The 18755-nt window shown below is 37.6% G+C and overlaps 2 protein-coding genes across 2 annotated transcripts; both read right to left on the reverse strand.

The window, feature by feature from the left end:
- Positions 1 to 1710: 1710 nt before the first annotated feature.
- rplp2l (ribosomal protein, large P2, like) lies at positions 1711 to 4850 on the reverse strand. The gene is made up of 5 exons (XM_034681015.1): positions 4719 to 4850; positions 3720 to 3843; positions 3559 to 3607; positions 2221 to 2316; positions 1711 to 1834 (listed from the first exon to the last, which is right to left on the reverse strand). Exons 2-5 carry the CDS (start codon positions 3840 to 3842, stop codon positions 1755 to 1757), a joined length of 348 nt encoding a protein of 115 aa, XP_034536906.1. The 5' UTR covers position 3843; positions 4719 to 4850; the 3' UTR covers positions 1711 to 1754.
- A 3263-nt stretch (positions 4851 to 8113) lies between these two features.
- On the reverse strand, positions 8114 to 17174 carry lin7c (lin-7 homolog C (C. elegans)). The gene is made up of 5 exons (XM_034680444.1): positions 16892 to 17174; positions 15364 to 15482; positions 15168 to 15239; positions 14804 to 15013; positions 8114 to 13046 (listed from the first exon to the last, which is right to left on the reverse strand). The coding sequence occupies exons 1-5, from the start codon at positions 16926 to 16928 to the stop codon at positions 12879 to 12881; spliced, it is 606 nt and encodes a 201-aa protein (XP_034536335.1). The 5' UTR covers positions 16929 to 17174; the 3' UTR covers positions 8114 to 12878.
- Between the last annotated feature and the right edge of the window lie 1581 nt (positions 17175 to 18755).

The raw sequence follows: 18755 nt of genomic DNA on the forward strand, positions 1-18755 counted from the left end.
TTCCCCTGTTCATCCTCCCCTTGGAGAAAGGACGTTGGCCTCCAAGGACAAGAAGCTACTGGTTTGTTTGTTGTCCTACTTAACATAGCGGTGCAAGATGGCAGCCTCCATGACAGGGTACCCCACTGATGTATATATAGAACGCTCATTAAGTTAACAAAATCAAATTTAATTTAATATTCAACAGATTATATAGATTTAACTCATTCAAACATACGTACTTCTGAATATTAAATTAATTTTCTACCAAGTCTGTTCTGCTAAATGCCACTAGATACTACACACTTCCTTTATTTTTTATCAGATTTGCTTTTATCATATGAGCCAGTGAGAGCCCCCAGGTCTTTTGGTAGTGGACTTTTAATTGTACCAAAAGCTAGAACAAAGACCCACAGTGAGGCAGCTTTTTATCATCACGGCCCATGCCTGTGGAACACCCTACCCTAAGATCTGAGGGCTGCACAGAGCATAGAAAATTTAAAAGCAAAATCAAGACGGACCTTTTTAGCCAGTTTTCTTTCACCTTACATTATTTATTTATTATCTAGTTCGAATTTAAGTAACTTTTTATGTATTTATTTTGAGTATATCATCTTATTTTCTTTTAATGGTTTAATATTTTCGTGTTTTATTATCTTAGAAATGTATTTTATTATGAAGAGTATAATTATCTGTGTTGAGCTTTAACACCTTATGTTTCCTACAGTGTTTCCTCATTAAAATATCATGATAGCGTTTCCTCAGTTCATTCAGCAACATCTTTTTTATTTTCCATTGATTTTATTTTCATTGTTATTATTATTATTGTTGCATGACGTATTCCTAACTTTAGGATTGTGGGGTGGTTTTGGAGTTAGGGCTGGTGTCTTTATATATATATATATTTTTATCTATTTATTCTATTTTAAGTTGTTTTTATGTACAGCACTTTGTGTTACAATGTCATCGTATGAAAAGCGCTTTACAAATCTGATTGATTGATTGATTGAAGGGCGAGACTAGGACTACTGTATTCAACCTGTTACCAATCCTCTTCATCTCTTTTCATACACAGGGTTACTTGTTGATCTGTGTTTATGAACATAATTATAGGTTATATAACTAGTGTTTTAATTTTAGAATCTATTCATCAACAAAACTTTGCTCCCTGTCTATTGTTCACTGACGTCACCATCGGTGATCCATCCGGATTAACTCGCCGTCAGTGACGTAGAAATGTCTACGTGCTGCTGCAGGCGTGCCACCGGGTCTCGTGCACGACTGTATGCAGTGAATGATACCTGCGTCGGCATGGTAACTGGCTGGTACTGACCCAAAGGTGCATCCTGATCCTCATTCATAATTAAATAATCTGTAAGACACGAGGGACCTGCGATGTCTCATGTTCGACTGTGCACCAAGGAAGGTTGAACAGCGCCATCTGCTGGTTGCTGGGCTCAGTTACATACTTCATGGTTAGGTCTCTACTGCTCATATCATTTTACACAAAGAAACAAGCAATGCCAAACCCACGACACTTTATCCATTTGTTGTCATATGATCTAGATAATCTGGTTCCATGCATTTCACATGAACACATCTAAAAGCCTTGCAAGCTGCTTCACATTATTTAGATGCAGATTGCATCAAACAACCAAGCCTTAAACCCCTTTTTACCCTCCTAGAAACACATCAAACAATCGATATGAGGTGAAAAAGACATTTCAAGAGTTCAGTTTTTTTTTTTATAAACTTTATTCATCCTTTGGAAAAGTTTAGTCGAACAGGCCGAATCCCATGTCGTCCCCTGAATCCTCCTCGGACTCTTCCTTCTTCTCCTCCTTCTTTTCCTCAGCTGAAAAACAAAAGTACTTTTTAAAAGTTCATCCTTTATCAACAGGACACCTTTTATGCTTATTGTATTAGAGTCAGGGTCATCCGTGGGTTTGTTTTAATGCACATTTATGGCATTTGTTTTTCTTCTACTTGTTTTCAAAAATCAGCGACGTCAAGTTTTGAGCCATGATGAAGTGACAGATGAAAAAGAAATCACCAGATAGTCTGAACTACAGGACTTGTATTCTTTCTCCAGACTGACACTCAAACATGTAGATTTTTTCACATTCCATAATAAAAAAGCAGCCCGACTTGGCCGTGTGTAGTCATATGAACATACGAGGTTAATGGATGGGCCAAATGTCACTGATGCTGACAAATGAGGTGCTAAACTGAAATGCTCACCTGCAGCAGGGGCTGCGGCTCCGCCTGAGCCTGCACCTGCAGAGCTGGCAGCGGCTACTGCACCGCTTGCTGGCATGCTGGCCAGCTTACCGTAACCTGAGGAGACAGGAGTTGGCAGACAAAAAGCTCAATAACATGAATACTCAGCAGCCAGGGAAACAGAGGTCAGAAAAGTGAAGTAGTTTTAACTAGATGTGATGGTTAATAGTTACAGCCAGACACGTCTGGTGTATTTTCCTCCCTCCAAGTGGGTAAATGTTTTATTGATTTTTACACTTTAGTATAAAATGTATTGATGGGTAATGAAAAAAAAAAAGTTTAGCAGTTCTCAACTTTCATCTATCTTTACAATTTATTGTTTTTAATATTTTTTTAAAAGACATTCTGATTCAAGCTCCTCCGATGTGAAAAGGTCCAGGTTTCTCTTAATCTTAAATTTAATATGAATATCTTAAAGTCGCACAGAACAGACGTCTTAGCAAGTCACTATGTTCATCAAGAAACAATTGTCACTTTTGTCTTATTACTTTCCTAGTTACAGCTTGATCAGCAGTTAAAATGATCAAGAGTGTAAATACAAAGTTAATTGAAGTTAATAAAAGCTGCAGCTGAAAATGTTTAAAAACCGGCACCACCACAAGTGGATTTTTTAACAGGGCAACCATTTTTAGTCCAGCCGTGGGTTCAAACTAGGAATGTTAAGAAATTAAAAACATACTCGAACACATCTTTTCCTTTTCTATCACGTGGAACAAACACCATTTGGTCTCATATTTTGTTCAGCTATCAGGGAGGTTTTTAAAGTTTAAAGCATACTTTGATGTGAATCAGCTGACTAAAGGTGTTGCACACAGCGGAGATGCTAAGCTGGGGGATGCAGCTGTGCATCAGGTCTCCATGGTGGGATTTTTCTCTACCGCCGGACTGATATTTTTCTCAATAAGAACGAGTAGGCAGAAAACTGGACACTGAATCTGAAATATGTTTGTTCTTTTCTCGTTACAGAGAATCCACATGCTGTAGTCTGGGCCTTCACTTATATGACTATGTCCGCAGAGATTATTTTAAAGCCTGCTCCACATGTTGATATCTAGCGTGTTTAACATTTTGTTAACCTCTAGCTATTAATACCTTCAGTTATATACATTTTGTTTCCAAGGAACATTTTACTTCGGGGAAAACACACATTTAGCATCATCTTGACATGGAAAATGTCACAGAATACTTAAAATGTAATCCCCTAATTAAACATGTTTCTCTTCATGATTTCTGTCAAACAATTCAACCTAAAATATAACATGACATAGATAGTGAACACTATGATGCTGTCACACTCACCTGAAGCGATCACATCATTGACGTTCTTGCCAGAGAGCTCTGTGATGACCTGATGAGAGATGGAGGTGAAATTTATGAGTAACAAAGGCGATAGATAACCATTTTGAGAACTACTGCTGCCACAACACCAGAAACCGTATGAAGAGAGAGACTCTCTGTACCTTGTCCAGACGAGTATCATCAGCCTCGATGCCAACGCTTTCCAGGATCTTCTTGATGTCCTTGGACGCAGGGTTCTCATTGCCAGAGAGGGCAGAGAGCAGGTAAGCAGCTACGTAACGCATCCTGCAAAGAAAATCAACAATCTGTAAGGTTGAGTGTACACAGGTGTGTTCAAGGCCAGCAGCAAACAGGCACATGTTAAACCTCTTTAATTATTGTAAATTTATTTACATAGGGGATCAAACTAAAAATAAAACTGATGAACAATTCATCTTAACTCTGCTTTAGTAGAATGAATATAGAGAATCAGAGCCCTCTCGTATATCACATTGCAAAATATATCAACACCCATTTCACACTGCATAATAATTGCCTAAACACATTGCATTATTAGACATATTTCACGAATATTTATTTACAGATATTCATTATTTAAGTTGTCCTCGGTCTGTATAAGAGTTTATTTAGCCGGTTTTCAATTTATGACAGCAAACATTTCCTGTCATCCAGAATAATGATTCCAGCTTTGTCTAATCAAATTTCTGTCCTTTATTTGGGGTCTCGTCATAGTAAAAATCACGATGAGCTTGTTAAATGTTGTTTTCTTTTCATGATTTGGAGGAAACTTTGGCTCATATAGGGTTTGGTGTTGATTTTCTGATCCAACACTTCAATGCAAGAAAGACTAATGCTCAAAATTTTACAGATTAACTTTTTCTATAATATTTAGCAACTTTTCAGTTCATTCTAGTTGGAAAACAATTGAAAAATTGACGACTGAACATCAAGAATCTGAGTTTTCCTCTCCATGTGGCGGTGTGTTCTGCTAACTTAGCAGCTAGCAACATTCAGCTGTGTAAAAGAAACAAATACAGCCAAGATGGCGCTCCATAAACTGCTTTTAGCTACAGGGATTGAAAGCTTACGGTTTTATAGATTGTTAGAGCCTATTCTTTCCGCGTTTAATCCGTAAATTAAGTTTAAATGTGGAAACTTACTTGTTAGGTGGCTGAACGCGTGTTCACTTGGACGTTAGCACGGACAGAAAGGAAGTTACGTCATCGAATGTAAGCACAAGGAAGTTCGCGACTTCTTCTTTTATGATTAAAATCAGAGAGTAGGTCCAGCGCCCCCTGCTGGACAGGAGGGTGTAATGCAGATACTTGAGAGGGGTCTGGAGGTACTTCAACTTAAAATGGTTTAAGCTGCTTGGACTGTAGATTCAAAACCGGAAGGCGATTAAGATTGCCTACATACCAGCTAGGATTCTTAAATGAACAAGAATATAAATAAAGTTATATATATGTAGTTATATATATATATATATATATATATATATATATATATATATATATATATATATATATATATATATATATATATATATATATATAGTTTATTTATTTTTCTCAGTGTAAACTTAAATCGTCACAAATAATGGTTCTTGCCAATAGTAATATTAAAGTGCTCCCACTTTTCTTAAATGTTCCACTTTTTTTAATTGTACCATTTCCATGAAAATGTATTTCAATTTAAGAAACTGGGAGTAAGAATAAAACTACACAGTATGATTTGTCACTTTACTGTTAATAAGACTGTAGCTCATATAAAAAAAAAATTAAAAACATGTCATTTAGGTTGCTTCAGTCTATGATCAGAAGTGATAAGTTCAGTCTCTCTAGACTAGGTCTTTGCAGATTTTGCTGCAGGACTCTGTGTGCAAATGACATTTTCTTAAACTTGTATCTATACACCTTTTTCTCCCTTTCAAATGTACACGTTTTCCTGGGGTTGATGCATCATCTCACAAACACACTGTGTATTTAAGCTTATGTGTGCTCATCCATATAGATAAATAACATGAATCAGTTTCCTTTTCCTCTCCTGCTCCTTCTGCTGATTTGGCTCCGGATCCAGTTTGGCCTCCTGCTTCGTCCTCTGGCCCTGCTGCTGCTCAGCTTGTTCCTGGGTGTGATTGATTTCGGTTGCCAGAAAAAACGCCGCGAGCTGTCCTCACACAACACTCTGCTGAAGTGGATCAGGTCCACACCATGAGAAACCAGCAGCTGTGCTCTGGTCTCAAGCTGTAGTGTGAACAACCGGCTCTAATGAATCGCTGTCACGTGCACTGTTTGGTTCCAGGCAAGCAGCCACTGATCAAGCTCCTGTGACTGAGGTTCTCTCAGACACCTACAGCACATAAACACAACGATATATACAGCTCAGCTTTAAAAACACAAACACAAACACAACTTTACTTTTCAGGAGGACAAAAGTTCACATCGTAAAATTAATCTCATTGATTAAAAACTTTAACAACCTGTCAGACACTTTAAAGGGCTGTTCTGTTTTCTGTTATTGGTTTCAAAATCTGTAACACACAACTCCAGAGAATGATGTAAGCTGTAGTTTTCTCACATGACAATATCAGGAGTAAATGGAAACATTGAGATATTGCAATAATTATGAATGAAACATTAATTCATATTCATAAGACCTATGCAAAAGTGAATAAATATTTGGATTATTTGGGAACAAAAACAAATAACAGTGCTTGAAATGTGTGCGGCTAACAAAACTCCGGTGTATTGGACATCTTTAGAGCACAAAGCTGCATGTAAAGTAAAAGAGTGAAAGACTTCTGACAGGGGAGACTGATAACACACGTCTTTTTCTCTCAGGTTCACGGACAGTCTGCTGGAGTAAAGCTCTGCTGATCCATCCCTGACAAATGTCTCCTGCACTCATGGCAGATTGTTATTGATGTGCTGCAATCGCAGATTTCAGAGATGCCTTTTTTTCTATTTTTACCTTACTAAGTTTCTGGTTCTCTCTGGGATGTAGTGTCTTGCTTTTTGTACATTTGATGCAACACAGTGAAAGAGGAGCGGTGCAGGGAGGAAAAAACATTTACTGGTGTAGCTGCTGCAGTGCACATCAAAATAAAGAGTCTGATTTGTCTACAAATACGAAAGCCCTAAAAGGACATGATTAAATACATTTTATTTTCTATGTTTTCTCGAGAAAACAAGCTTGTTATCTCAACTTATTTTTCTCGTGATAACAGGATCATGTATCTCGTTTTATCAGGAGAACGAAGCTCGTTTTTTGTGTTTTTGATCTTCAACCTGTGAGATAACAAAATATCTTTTTATTCTTTCCTGAGGCAAAATGTTCTAAACAATATTTGTGAACAAAACAAAATAAAGAAACTGATAACAGGCCTTTCTTATTACCTGAAGTTACTTGGTTAGCATGTGTACGGAAGCCCTAAAAGAACAAGATTACATACATTTTATTTTCTCTGTTTTCTCGAGATCTTGACTCATTTCTCTTGTTATCTCGAGAAAACAGAGAAAGTAAAATGTATTTAATGATGTCCTTTTAGGACTTCTGTGTACAAAATAAAGTAAATTTACTTTTGAATGTAAACTAAAACAACTAATTATTCAGTCTGACTTTTATGTATTGTTTAATAATGTTATTACTTTAATGTTTTATATTGATTTAATGTTGTTTTATTATTTTATCAAATTGAACTATCTGTTATTAATTATTTATTTACTCAATTTAATCAATATTTTTAGCCATTATTTCATCTTCAACTTTATCCCTGCCCTTTGTTATTTATTAATTTCAACTATTATATTCTTAATGTTAATTTGATACTTAATCTTATTTAATCACATATTTTATTGTGTTGGTGTGCATTAGTCTCTATTTTTGTTTTTTTTTAATGTCTTTATGCCATTATTTCATTTCTGCTTCTTTCTTGTTTTCAATCACTGTAAAGCACTTTGACTCGCATTTGATTTGTATGAAAGGTTCTTTATAAATAAAGCTGGACTGATTGAATAGTTTGAGAACTGAAGCTGGTGATGGGGCCTTTATGTAGACAGTATTTATATCTCCATTAAAATGGGCTTGTACTGGGTTTCTGTGTCTGCAATGAAAAGAAAAATTCCAACAAATGTCTACCACACATACGTGTAAGGCATTTATTTTATTTTATTTTTTTAAGTTATATTTTGGGGCATTTTGTCTTTATTGGATAGGACAGCTGGAGAGGGACAGAAAATGTGGGGGTAGAGAGCAGGGGAAGACATGCAACAAACGGTCGAGGCTGGGAGTCAAACCTGCGACCACTGTGACGAGGACTACAGCCTCTGTATATGGGTCACACGCTTAGACTGCTAGGCCAATGGCGCTCCATTTTATCTAATATTCTAAAAGGTGATGACTCCGTTCTGCAGCCTGTGTGCAGGGTTTGCACGTCTTCTTAAAGTACAGATAAATCTGGATCACACGTGTCATCTTGATGTTTTTCTGCTGTTATTGAGCCTAAATCTAAAATAAGTGTGGTGTGTAAAAGGCATTCAAGAAGACCTACAAATTCATGAATGTAAGCACTGTTTATTTAGCCTCCAGTCTACTTATTAATATGTTCTACATCACAACAATTTACAATCCACATCTATGTAACACAGAAAATCAGGTAAGAAATCAAAGAACACAACATAACACACACAATCTACAGGTAATAATCCTAAACAAGCACCAGCTAAAACATTTCAAAACATTATCAAAGTTTTCACAAATGCTGCAAGTTTGGTCTTGGTAATAGAAAGAAAAGAAAGAGATCAGTTCAGACCCCCAGAAAAGAAGCTCGGATCCAGGACCATGTCATCCTGCACCGGCACTGCTTTTCAGAGAGGCTTCTCTGATATGGCCTTGGTACACAGTCAAAATGGAAGTACCAATCATTCCTGGTATTTGTTTTAGGAAAATCACTTATAAAATTGAGAAAAATATCAAAAGAAAAGTATTATAAAAAAATACTCTATTGACCATCCCAAGATATAGACAAGGAAAAACGGGTAGAAAGTTGAAGGGTACTTCACAAAATTTCGCAACTAAGTCAGACGATGGTCAGTGACATTCAGTGAGTGACAATACCAAGTCACATTACATTGTTTCCTGATTAATGACACGTGTGTAAGAAATGAAGCTAGCTAGTTAATGCTGGATAAAAACACAATCAAGTGACAAACTATATATTATTTAAGACTTTTTCCCTTTTATGTACATCCCTACTGTGCTGCTGAACGCTCTGCCTCAAAACAAAAGAAGCCTATGACGTGGTCCGACCGAGAACCACACTTTTACAAAAGAAGGTTCTTCTACATGCAGCCTGACAATCATTCCTCAGAAGCTTATATCACATGGAAACTTGATGACAAACAATATGAGAATATCCAAATAATAAACATTGTAAAATTTCTCGCAACCTTAGCGGCCGAAAATTTGTGTTACATCTTAGTAGATGTTTCGCCTTAAAGTGGTAGTTTTCAGTAACATTCTGCAGTAACACGGCTGCTGTTTTGTACCATTAAAGGTTATTTTACACGTTTCTAAATGACTTTGCATAGATCATTGTTTTGCATTCATTTGTTGTCATACTTTGTGTTTTATTTATTGTAAATTTGTGTTATAATGCACTGTATTTTAAGAGGAGTAACTGGGGGCACATCTCCAAATGCAAAAGAGTCATCATGTTTTATCAATTTCTTTGCATTTGTTTTGATATCAAGTAAAAGCTTGATAAAACCGTGGATAATTAGAGTGACGCTCATTTTGGTGATATTTAAAGGAACAGCTGACTCTGTAGCGACGTGGAGGGTAAGAACGGATGCATGCAGAGATTGTTAACAGAGAAAAGTTCGGTACTTTGGGCCAACCTCAAGCACACTGAAGTGTTAGTTCAGATAACTGATGAACGATTATTAACCAACTGATCAAACGCAACTTCAATCTACCTCTAACCAAGCTGAAGCATATTTTTAAAGTAGCTATGGACTTCTAATGAGCTATTTACAGTGAGGGGATCATTCAGTGGATAAAATAACAGATAGAATAACTACATCACACTGAAAATAACACATCTGAAGGATGGTTCAACATCAGAGGACAAAGATCTAATGACGCCATTTCAAGAGACGTGTTTCTGTGACATTATCCACCACCCGTCTTGTTTGTGTATCAGTAAGATAAAACACAGACATGACAGTCAATACCGCTCTCCTGTCTCAGCAGCGTGGTTCAGTCAGCTGGAGCCTCGTCAACATTATGCAGCAGACATGAAGCTGAATCTACCAGAGACACAAGGTTTGTTGGTTCTTTTGTTTCCCTAAAAGACTCACTACGGATCATTAAGTAGGAGTGAAGATTCTTGCTTTAGTTTTTATATTTCAAATGATGAACCTTTAAACAGACTCTTGACTCGTGACTTAGTTTGATTGACATGTTGTGCACAGGCGTGAGGGTAGGATGCAGACATCTCAGTGCGGTTTTTTAGCTTATACATTCCACATCATGAGCAGACTTATCATGATAAGAGGAATATCAAGATGGAAGCTTTATATTTATCATGCTTTAAATGATGAAGACTGTGACTGTTTTTCGAAACTGCCTGCGACACACTACCTACGGATGTCGTATGTAGTACGTACTGCCAGGCGTCGCCCAGATTTCCGGTTATGTAAAGCGGAAGTAAACAATGTCTAAGCTGATGGTGAAACTGCGGCTGTTTTCGAAACCGCCTGCGACCTACTACCTACCAATGCCTGGCAATACCTGCATTTGAATTTAGTCTGTAGTATGACTGTTCTGTTGGATCTGGTCTGCAGTGTGCTGGGTCAGGCGTCGCTGGATTTCCATATTTTCGAAAGCGGAAGTAAACAACGGCCAAGCTGATAGTGAAACCGCTTCTTTAGCATCACTTATGATTTAAAAAGTTTAGAAGTGGTTTACATGTAATTTAATAATTGTCACAGCACCTAAAAACTGAGTTCCTCCCGTCATAAATGGTAAAAGAAGAAGCACATTGTTAGCGCTGTGCATTGTGGGAAACATTACGTGAGGGAAACTGGTCCACTGCATACTGAGACATTTTCCTCATTCAGTGTAACATCCGGGTAGTTTTGGCAAACTGCAGATATTGCTCTTGTTCACATACTACATACTGAATTTTGGCCAAATCAGTACATACTGCTAGTATAGGACGCAGTTTGAAAAACAGCCTGCTCCTTTAGCATCCACTTGTGATTTAAAAAGTTTAGAAGTGGTTTATATTGAATTTAATAATCTTCCCAGACATGAACAGTTACCTGTGAGATGTGTATCACCTCTGTAATTACTGGAAGTTATAAGATTCACCAGCTTTTATTCCGCATTACTTCACTCTAAATGCAATGACAGTTAAACGTTGGAGCGCTGTGCATTGAGGGACACTGGTCCGCTGCATACAGAGACATTTCACCAAATCAGTCCGACATCCGGGTAGTTTTGGCAAACTGCAGATTTTGCTCTTGTTCACATGAATTTTGGCCGAATCAGTATGTACTGCTAGTGAGGTAGTCAGTTTCGAAAACAGCCTTTGTGTTGCATTTGAAAAAGTAGAATAGTGTCTTAATAAAGAGTACAGTGTGAGTTATTGACAGCAGTACAACAACATGACATGTTGGCAGTTTTCAGTAATAAAAGGTTAATCATCATGACTTGTAAAGTTTACAGCATGTGCAGTTTGTATATGAACACAGAGTACATTATTGCCCGTCAACAGATGGTTTAAAATGAACATTTTAGTGATGATAAAGACAAATGATAAAAGTATGGAAATAAATATGTAGTGATTGTAGAAAAAAAAGGAAACCTATTGCTGTGGTACATTTCTGAAATGTAAGGAGTATTATTGTCATATTATTAGAGCATAAGCATCATAAAAGTGACATTTCTAAATTGTGATTTATCTTTCATCCATCCATCTTTCAGAGCTGCAATGATCAACACAACAAAACACCTCCAGTCGGGTGATTGTTTCATTCAAAACAGACTTCTGTTCTGCAAGATTGAGAGAGAGAAATGAACACATGCCGATGAAACAGACATACGGCCCAATCTCCTGAACAGGCTTGATGTATATGCAGCAGTCATATACAGTATATGTACATCTGCAGTTTGACTCATGAAAGCAGTGAAAGCTCATATTAAGCATTACTGTTTCTGATTTATCCTCACTTTAACTTTCAATGAATGATGCAAACTGTGTTAACAAGCACTTTAAAGTGCAGATCAAAGACAAGTGTCAAGCTAGCTGACTTCTCATTACGTACCTCACCTGGCAAATAAAACACGAGATGTTCTACATTCCTGATTTAAGACAAGACAAATTAATCAAAAGCCGAACATCTCGTGTCACGCTGACAGCAAGTTTAATGCTTGTGAATGTTTATTACTTTGATGAAAGTAAAAACTGCAAGTCTCTGTGACGGCAGGTATTTAGTTCAAAAGTTGCTGAGACCCCATTACATCACTTACAGCACCGGCTGAGCTTTTTATAGTGCCGTATGACGCTGGAACACTCAAGAGGAAGCCCAGAGAAAACCTGTAAAATAATCCATCACTGCTGTTCTGAAGTCTCCTTTCTATTCTATTCAACATAAACCTACCTCTTTATTCTGAGGACTCAGACTAACATCAGCTCCTAAAAGTTTCTCATCCACATCTGTCTCTAAAGTGGTGATAGAATAAAAACTGCATCTTTCTCAAGTTTGCACAATTAAAGGATTATTACGTGTATTTAAATCACATTAAATGGTGAATATCAGAAGCATGGAGTTTTTCCTGCTGTAAGAGTTTAATTACGTGCACTTGGCTTTAAAACCATTCGAAGAACAGAAGAGTGTCGACATCAGTACATGAGATAAACTTGTCTGCCCTGAGGCACTTGGTAGTGGCTGTGCTGAAACAATTAAATCCACCATCTTTCCAGACTAAGGGATCGTGTGGTCGGTCTCAAAAGCATTCAAAGTTGCATTCAAATCGTCAATTGAAAAATAATGCACACGTGTGAGCAGCCACCTACACTGACAATCATGAGCACTCTAGTGTTTGTCTAGAGCTGTAGTGTCCAGTCTAACAAATATTAAAAATGCTACAGAGGAGGGTAGAAGCATAATAAACAGTATGTGTGAGGAGAAACAATGGGTTTGTTTGTGACGTTTGTTTTCAGGCAGGAAGATAAGAAAGAGACCAGAACAAATGGCGAGAAGGCTAAAGGAGGAGAGACATGGGAGCTGGGCATCATAACATAAAAAATCCTACTGGGGATAGTTGTTCTGTTGCCGGCGCTTCGCCGACCTCATTTTCTCAAAGCGCGACTCCATCTCCTCCAGGACTTTGGGGGTGTACCTTACTACCAGCTTCACTGTGCCCTGAGCAGCTTTGAGGAGTTCCACCGCCTTCTCGTGGTGTTCACCTTCCACACTCTGAAAAACCGCAGAAATAAACGGTGAGGTTTTTATCACATAGAGGCGTAATAACTGTAGTAAAGTCAACAGTTTTTATAGGTTCATAATCCTAAAAAAGCAATATACTGCTGGCATTGTTAAGCACAGAATCCACAAGGTGTGTGGTCACTGTGGAAGGAATGATAGCCTCTGTGTTTTTACAGGGTCGGTGAAACTTCCTATATAAAAGTTTGTAATTTGGAAATTTTAATAAAAGAAAATATATATGCAACCGAGTCAATTGGGTTGTTGTTTCAACCCGACGCTCGGCCTGCAATCTAAGCACAGCGAGCACACTCACAAAGGCTGCGTGTTGTAATTGACAGATAATTAAAAAGTCTGCTTGTAGAAATTTGGTTCCCAAACATATTTAAGGTCACAGTTTCTTAACAGCACACACCATTTTAAATGTATTACATAATAAAACCAGCAGAATTTATTTCCTTTCTCGTATTGGGTTTCACAGCCAATTTCCTCAGAGCATTAAAACTGTTCACATCCATATTTTCTGTCAGCAGTCCTCCTCTTTATTACTGCTGTTGGTGTATCGCTAAATTTATTTTCAGAAATTCTTCAGCCACTAACTGCTGTTTACAACGAGCAGGCAGAAGAGAGGCTTAAACAGGACAGGAACGTCAGAGTGCAAATTCATAATGTACGTGTGCTCAACTGGACTGAGCCTGCAATCTGAGCACACCTGGAATGACAACATGCATTTGATACATGAAACCTGAGAGAGGATAGAAACACTTCCTGGTTCCTGCAGTTAAAATGGGGTTATGTGTCTCTTATCCTCTGCGCTTGCAAGCCCTTATATTTTTTCTACATCTTCATGGTGTCACATTCTTTGTTCATAAAAATATATCTAATTTTCATCAGTCTTTACAAAGTCTAATCTTACTGTGTCATTTTCGCACACACCTGCAAATTTGTTTGCCCTGAAAATCATTCCTCCTGTGTTGCCCCCTTCTGCAGTTTTTTTTCGTGGTAATCTTTAATAAAGGTCTGGTGACAGCGGTTATCAAATCTTGTATCAAGTGTAAGGCCCATAGACTGTATAATAAATGAATGTATCATCCGTGACGTCACCCATCTGTTTCTGAAGCGCTGTTTTGAAGCTGATCATCAGCAGGTGCCATATTGGAAATGTAGAACTCAACCAAACTTCGTCTGAGCTAGTGTGAGGTAAAGAGGCGGGCCTTCAGCCTTTTTGCTAACAGCTACAGGGTGCCCGCCTGTCAATCAAGTCAGCCACGCCCTTATTGGGGCAAAACTCGTAAGGTTAATATCTTCGAAAATACCAAGTTATAAAAAAATTCACCCCCGCACAGAGTGTGCTGAGAGAGAAATCAGCTATTCAGACCTAAACTGTTTTTTGAACCAGGCAGCAAACATTTTTATTACTGCTCAAAAGATCGTCTTTTTTGAATTGGTGTGTATGTGGTTTTGAGTGTTTCTGCCTTCAGCCTCAAGCAGACACTTGATGAACTGCAGTTTTCAGCACTTCTGCATGGGCTTCATATTTTAAGACTGGAGGCAGCCGCTTGGTAAGGCCACTTGAAGAACATGTAGGATTTGGATTTGTAACATTAGACTATACATATAGATTAACTTTGAAAGACTAAGCATATTATAGTTTGAGTTTGCTAATGATTCTGTTTGTTTCAGAGTTTATTCAACAGCTAGGTGGATACTGATGTTGATCAATGTCACATGTATTTTACTGTTGAACATACCACCCCATTGACAGACAGGAGCTGGTCGCCTCTCTTTAGTCCTCCATGTCGATCAGCGATGCCGCCTGGGATGATCCGTGAGATATAAATGGGTGAGTTTTGCTCCTTTCCGCCCATTATATTAAAACCCAGGCCTTCTTCAGTCTTTGGCAGTTCCACGACACGAGGATGTGAGTGTCCCTCACTGGCTGCAAACGCTGCCACAGTCGCCTACGAACAAACAAGAGCTGTCGTTTGACCTTTGCAAATATGCTGTGTTTCATGCACCCAGCAAGCAATTTGTAATGTTCAACCAGGAAGCAAAGAGTGTTGAAGTGACAAATAGTCTCAAGTGAAAACATGGGTGATATTTAAGTTGGGTTACCTTGGCTGTGGCATTGGCCCTGACCTCAGGACTGCTGTTGATGTCCACTGTTTCATACACATGTTCATACACCTGAAGAGACATATTGAACAATATTTTATCAAAGTCCATCAAAACATTTCCAAACTGTAAAAAAATAAGTAAAACAAAATCATCTCTCTCTGCAAAGTCCGGACAGTGTAACAAAGAGTCTCACTTCTCTGACAGCGTTACAGAATTCACTCTGTAGGACCCTCTGCAGCGCCTGGAGCTTCTGGGGCGGCACCTCCCCTGTCCTCTGAAGCTTATCGAGCAGTTCAACAGCACGGTTAATGTCTTTTCACAAAAACACAGACACACATAAACACAATCATTAAGATAGTCATTGACAGAGACAGTGTCTGTGTGAAAGCCAGCGCTCAATTTGTACCTAGAAATAAACCTTGGAAAAGTCAAATTAATGTTAATGAATAAAATCCCTTCCTGTTTGTACACAACTTATTTATCTATCACCGCTCCCTCTCTCTCTCTTATTCTCCTCTATCCCTCTTTCCAGACCCAACTCGGTCGAGGCAGATGTCTGTCTAACATGAGTCTGGTTCTGCTTGAGGTTTCTGCCTGTTAAAAGGAAGTTTTTCCACACCGCTGCAACTAGCTAAATACTGCAAGGTGCAATGCTCATGGTGGATTAAGGTGGGGTAAGACTGAGTCTTACCCTGTCTTGAAGTTGGGTCTCTGATCATAATTTTACATAGAGTACGGTCTAGACCTCCTTGTAAAAGCATCTTGAGATAATGTTTGCTGTGATTTAGCGCTATACAAATAAAGATTGATTGATTATTTAAGATGAGATTTATTACAGTATATTTGTTTTGATCATAAGCTTACATATTGACTGACAGTGCTGTTTATGTAGCATCAAATCAAACAGCTAAGAAACTTCATAAATCAATCTGTCAACTTCCACTTTATCAGACTTCAGAGGAAGATATGTTGCTAAATAAGTTAATACACCTTCATGAACTGAAATGTAAACACCAGCATATTGTTTAATACAAGTTTAATAAACAATTGCCTCTCCGAGGACAGAATAAATCGCCTCTTCCCCTCTAATATTCTCCTTTAAAAGTTAACATTTGGACTTTTCTTTTGCTTTTGAATGAGCCTGAATTTGAAATTCCTCTCATCTTTAGCCTCAACTCATCAATCATCCAGCTATCTGCAAGTAGTTAAACATAATAATGTAAAAAATACAGATTGATTGTTAAAGTACAGATGGGAATTTAAACAATGCTACATCATAGTTAATTAACATATTTAGCATGAGCATAATGACAGCATTTGTTGTAAGAGGAGATTTAAATAGAGTCTGTAGAGTAAATAATTACCTCCACTCATCATCGATACTGATAAATAAGAAGCTGGTGTGATTGTTTGAGTAAAACCTCAGTTTGATGATGAAAAACCTGAAACATCTTCGTCAAAACAAGCCAGGTTAGCTGATCGCCATCTGCTGTAATTATTAGTTAGCAAGAGGATCAAAACTGTGTGATCGAAACAACCATCGATACTTGAGCTCGATGAATATAATACCACGAATCAATCACAGCTATTGAAAGTAGTTATTTACACAGAAGATGAAACCACAACAAAACTTTACTGGATGGAAGATAACAATCACTGAGCTAAGCTAGCTTAATGTCTCACAACACATATTTCTAAGCTAGCTAGCCAATTAACGTTACCTCTTTCCAGTCTCACAGGCTCTCCAAGTGATGCCATTCTTCAGATAACTTGCTGCAGGGTGTCAGATAGATATTGCGTTACGAACGCTGGATATGTTAAACTAATTTTGGTAATCCTGGCTAACGTTCCGTGTGCTTAACCGAGACGATAAATCAGATTAGCTAAGTTAGCCGGCTAGGCTAGCTGCCAGTGTCATGGGGCGTTCATGGAAACCCGGAAAAATGGAAACCCAACAAGCAGTGGATTGTAGTTTCTTCTTTTCTGTCTTCTTGGCAAATTGTGGACAGTAACAAAGTAAATTTACTTGGGTACTGTACTTAAGTGCATTTTGTGAGTATCTGTACTTTACTTGAGTTGAACTTATTACTTTTTACTCCACTCATTTCTATCAATGCTCTAGTTCGGCGTTCCCAAAGGGAAGGGGGGGGGGTCGCGAGGACACAAATGGGGGGGTCATGAGGTGTCTTCCAGGATGGTTTTTTTTTTTAAGTTATCTAAAAATATTTATTATTATTATTTATTTTTTATTATTACCTTGTTTTCTTATGTTTATCATCCTTTTTGCTTGTACTGTTAATTATTATTATTATTACTTTATTATCATTTTTGTATTTATTTTTTCTTCTCTTTGTTGGTTTTGTATTACTTATATATAATTTGTTAACTTGTGGTGAACAAAGAAATACTGAAAAAATGCAATAAAAAAAGTTGAATGACAAAAGTTATCTGTCTCTGTATGTCCTCTCTGTTTTTTGTTTTGTCTTTTATTTATTGTCATGCCACCTGTGTTGCCTTCTCCCCCAGGTCGTTATTGCAAATGAGAATTGGTTCTCAATTAACTCACCTGGTTAAATAAAGGTTAAATAAATAAATAAAAATAGTACATTTTACCCATTATAGTAAAACATATGGACAATAATAGTAGCTAACCTTTAAATAAAACCTTGAAAATAGAAAATGTAATGAGTTTTCTTCCTTTCTTTTTGCCAGATGACTCCTAAGTTTAGGGTTAGTGAACATTGAATTATCAAAAGCATCAGTAGCAGTAGGTTAATTCATAACGGCACAGGAAACACAGCCACATGCTCATATAGGTAGGCTCATTTTCTACAGACCAGCTAAATGAAGCCACATTAAATCACTTTGAGGGACGGTGGGGGCTGTAAGTCTTTGGCATCTATATTTTGGGGGTCACAGGCTCAAAAATTTGGGAACCCTTGCTCTAGTTACTCACTACTTTTGCTTTGAAGTCAGCTCATGAATTTCCTTCTCTTTTCTGAAATCAGATCCCTAAGACAGTAAAATGTGTTTGTGTTGTTCTGTTTGTCTCAGTGGTTTAGTCGTACCTGTATATCGTGCGTTTTCCACGGTTGAACGTGCAGATTTCACTCAGATCAGGCAGTTCATTTAGAGATGGTAATGATGGCTATAATTCTCCACCTGAGCACCCATGGCCATATCTTTAGCCCATGTTAGAGTTTTTTTAAATGAAGAATGATAAGTAGGCTATCGTTTGAAATGTTCTCCCTGTTTCCCACTCTGCCCAAACATACAAAATTTACTGTCCAACCTGAGAAAGTGTGTTGAGCTTCATAACATTTGTTTAATTCCGGATGAACACTGTTGCTGTTTTTATTCCATGGTATAGTTTGTAGAGATTTCAAGTAATGGTTTCTAAATAAACAGAATGTAACAGAATATACTTCTATGCATTCTTGACTGCACTCATTTATTGTGAAAATACGTTTTGAGGTTTTTTAAGAAATGCTTTGAATACTTAAGTATTTTCAAAATCAAGTACTTCAGTACTTTAAGTAATAATCTGACAGAGCAACTTTCACTTGTATTGGAGTAATATTTGAC

The sequence above is a fragment of the Notolabrus celidotus genome, chromosome 3 (genome assembly GCF_009762535.1).
Source record: "Notolabrus celidotus isolate fNotCel1 chromosome 3, fNotCel1.pri, whole genome shotgun sequence".
Lineage (NCBI taxonomy): Eukaryota > Metazoa > Chordata > Actinopteri > Labriformes > Labridae > Notolabrus > Notolabrus celidotus.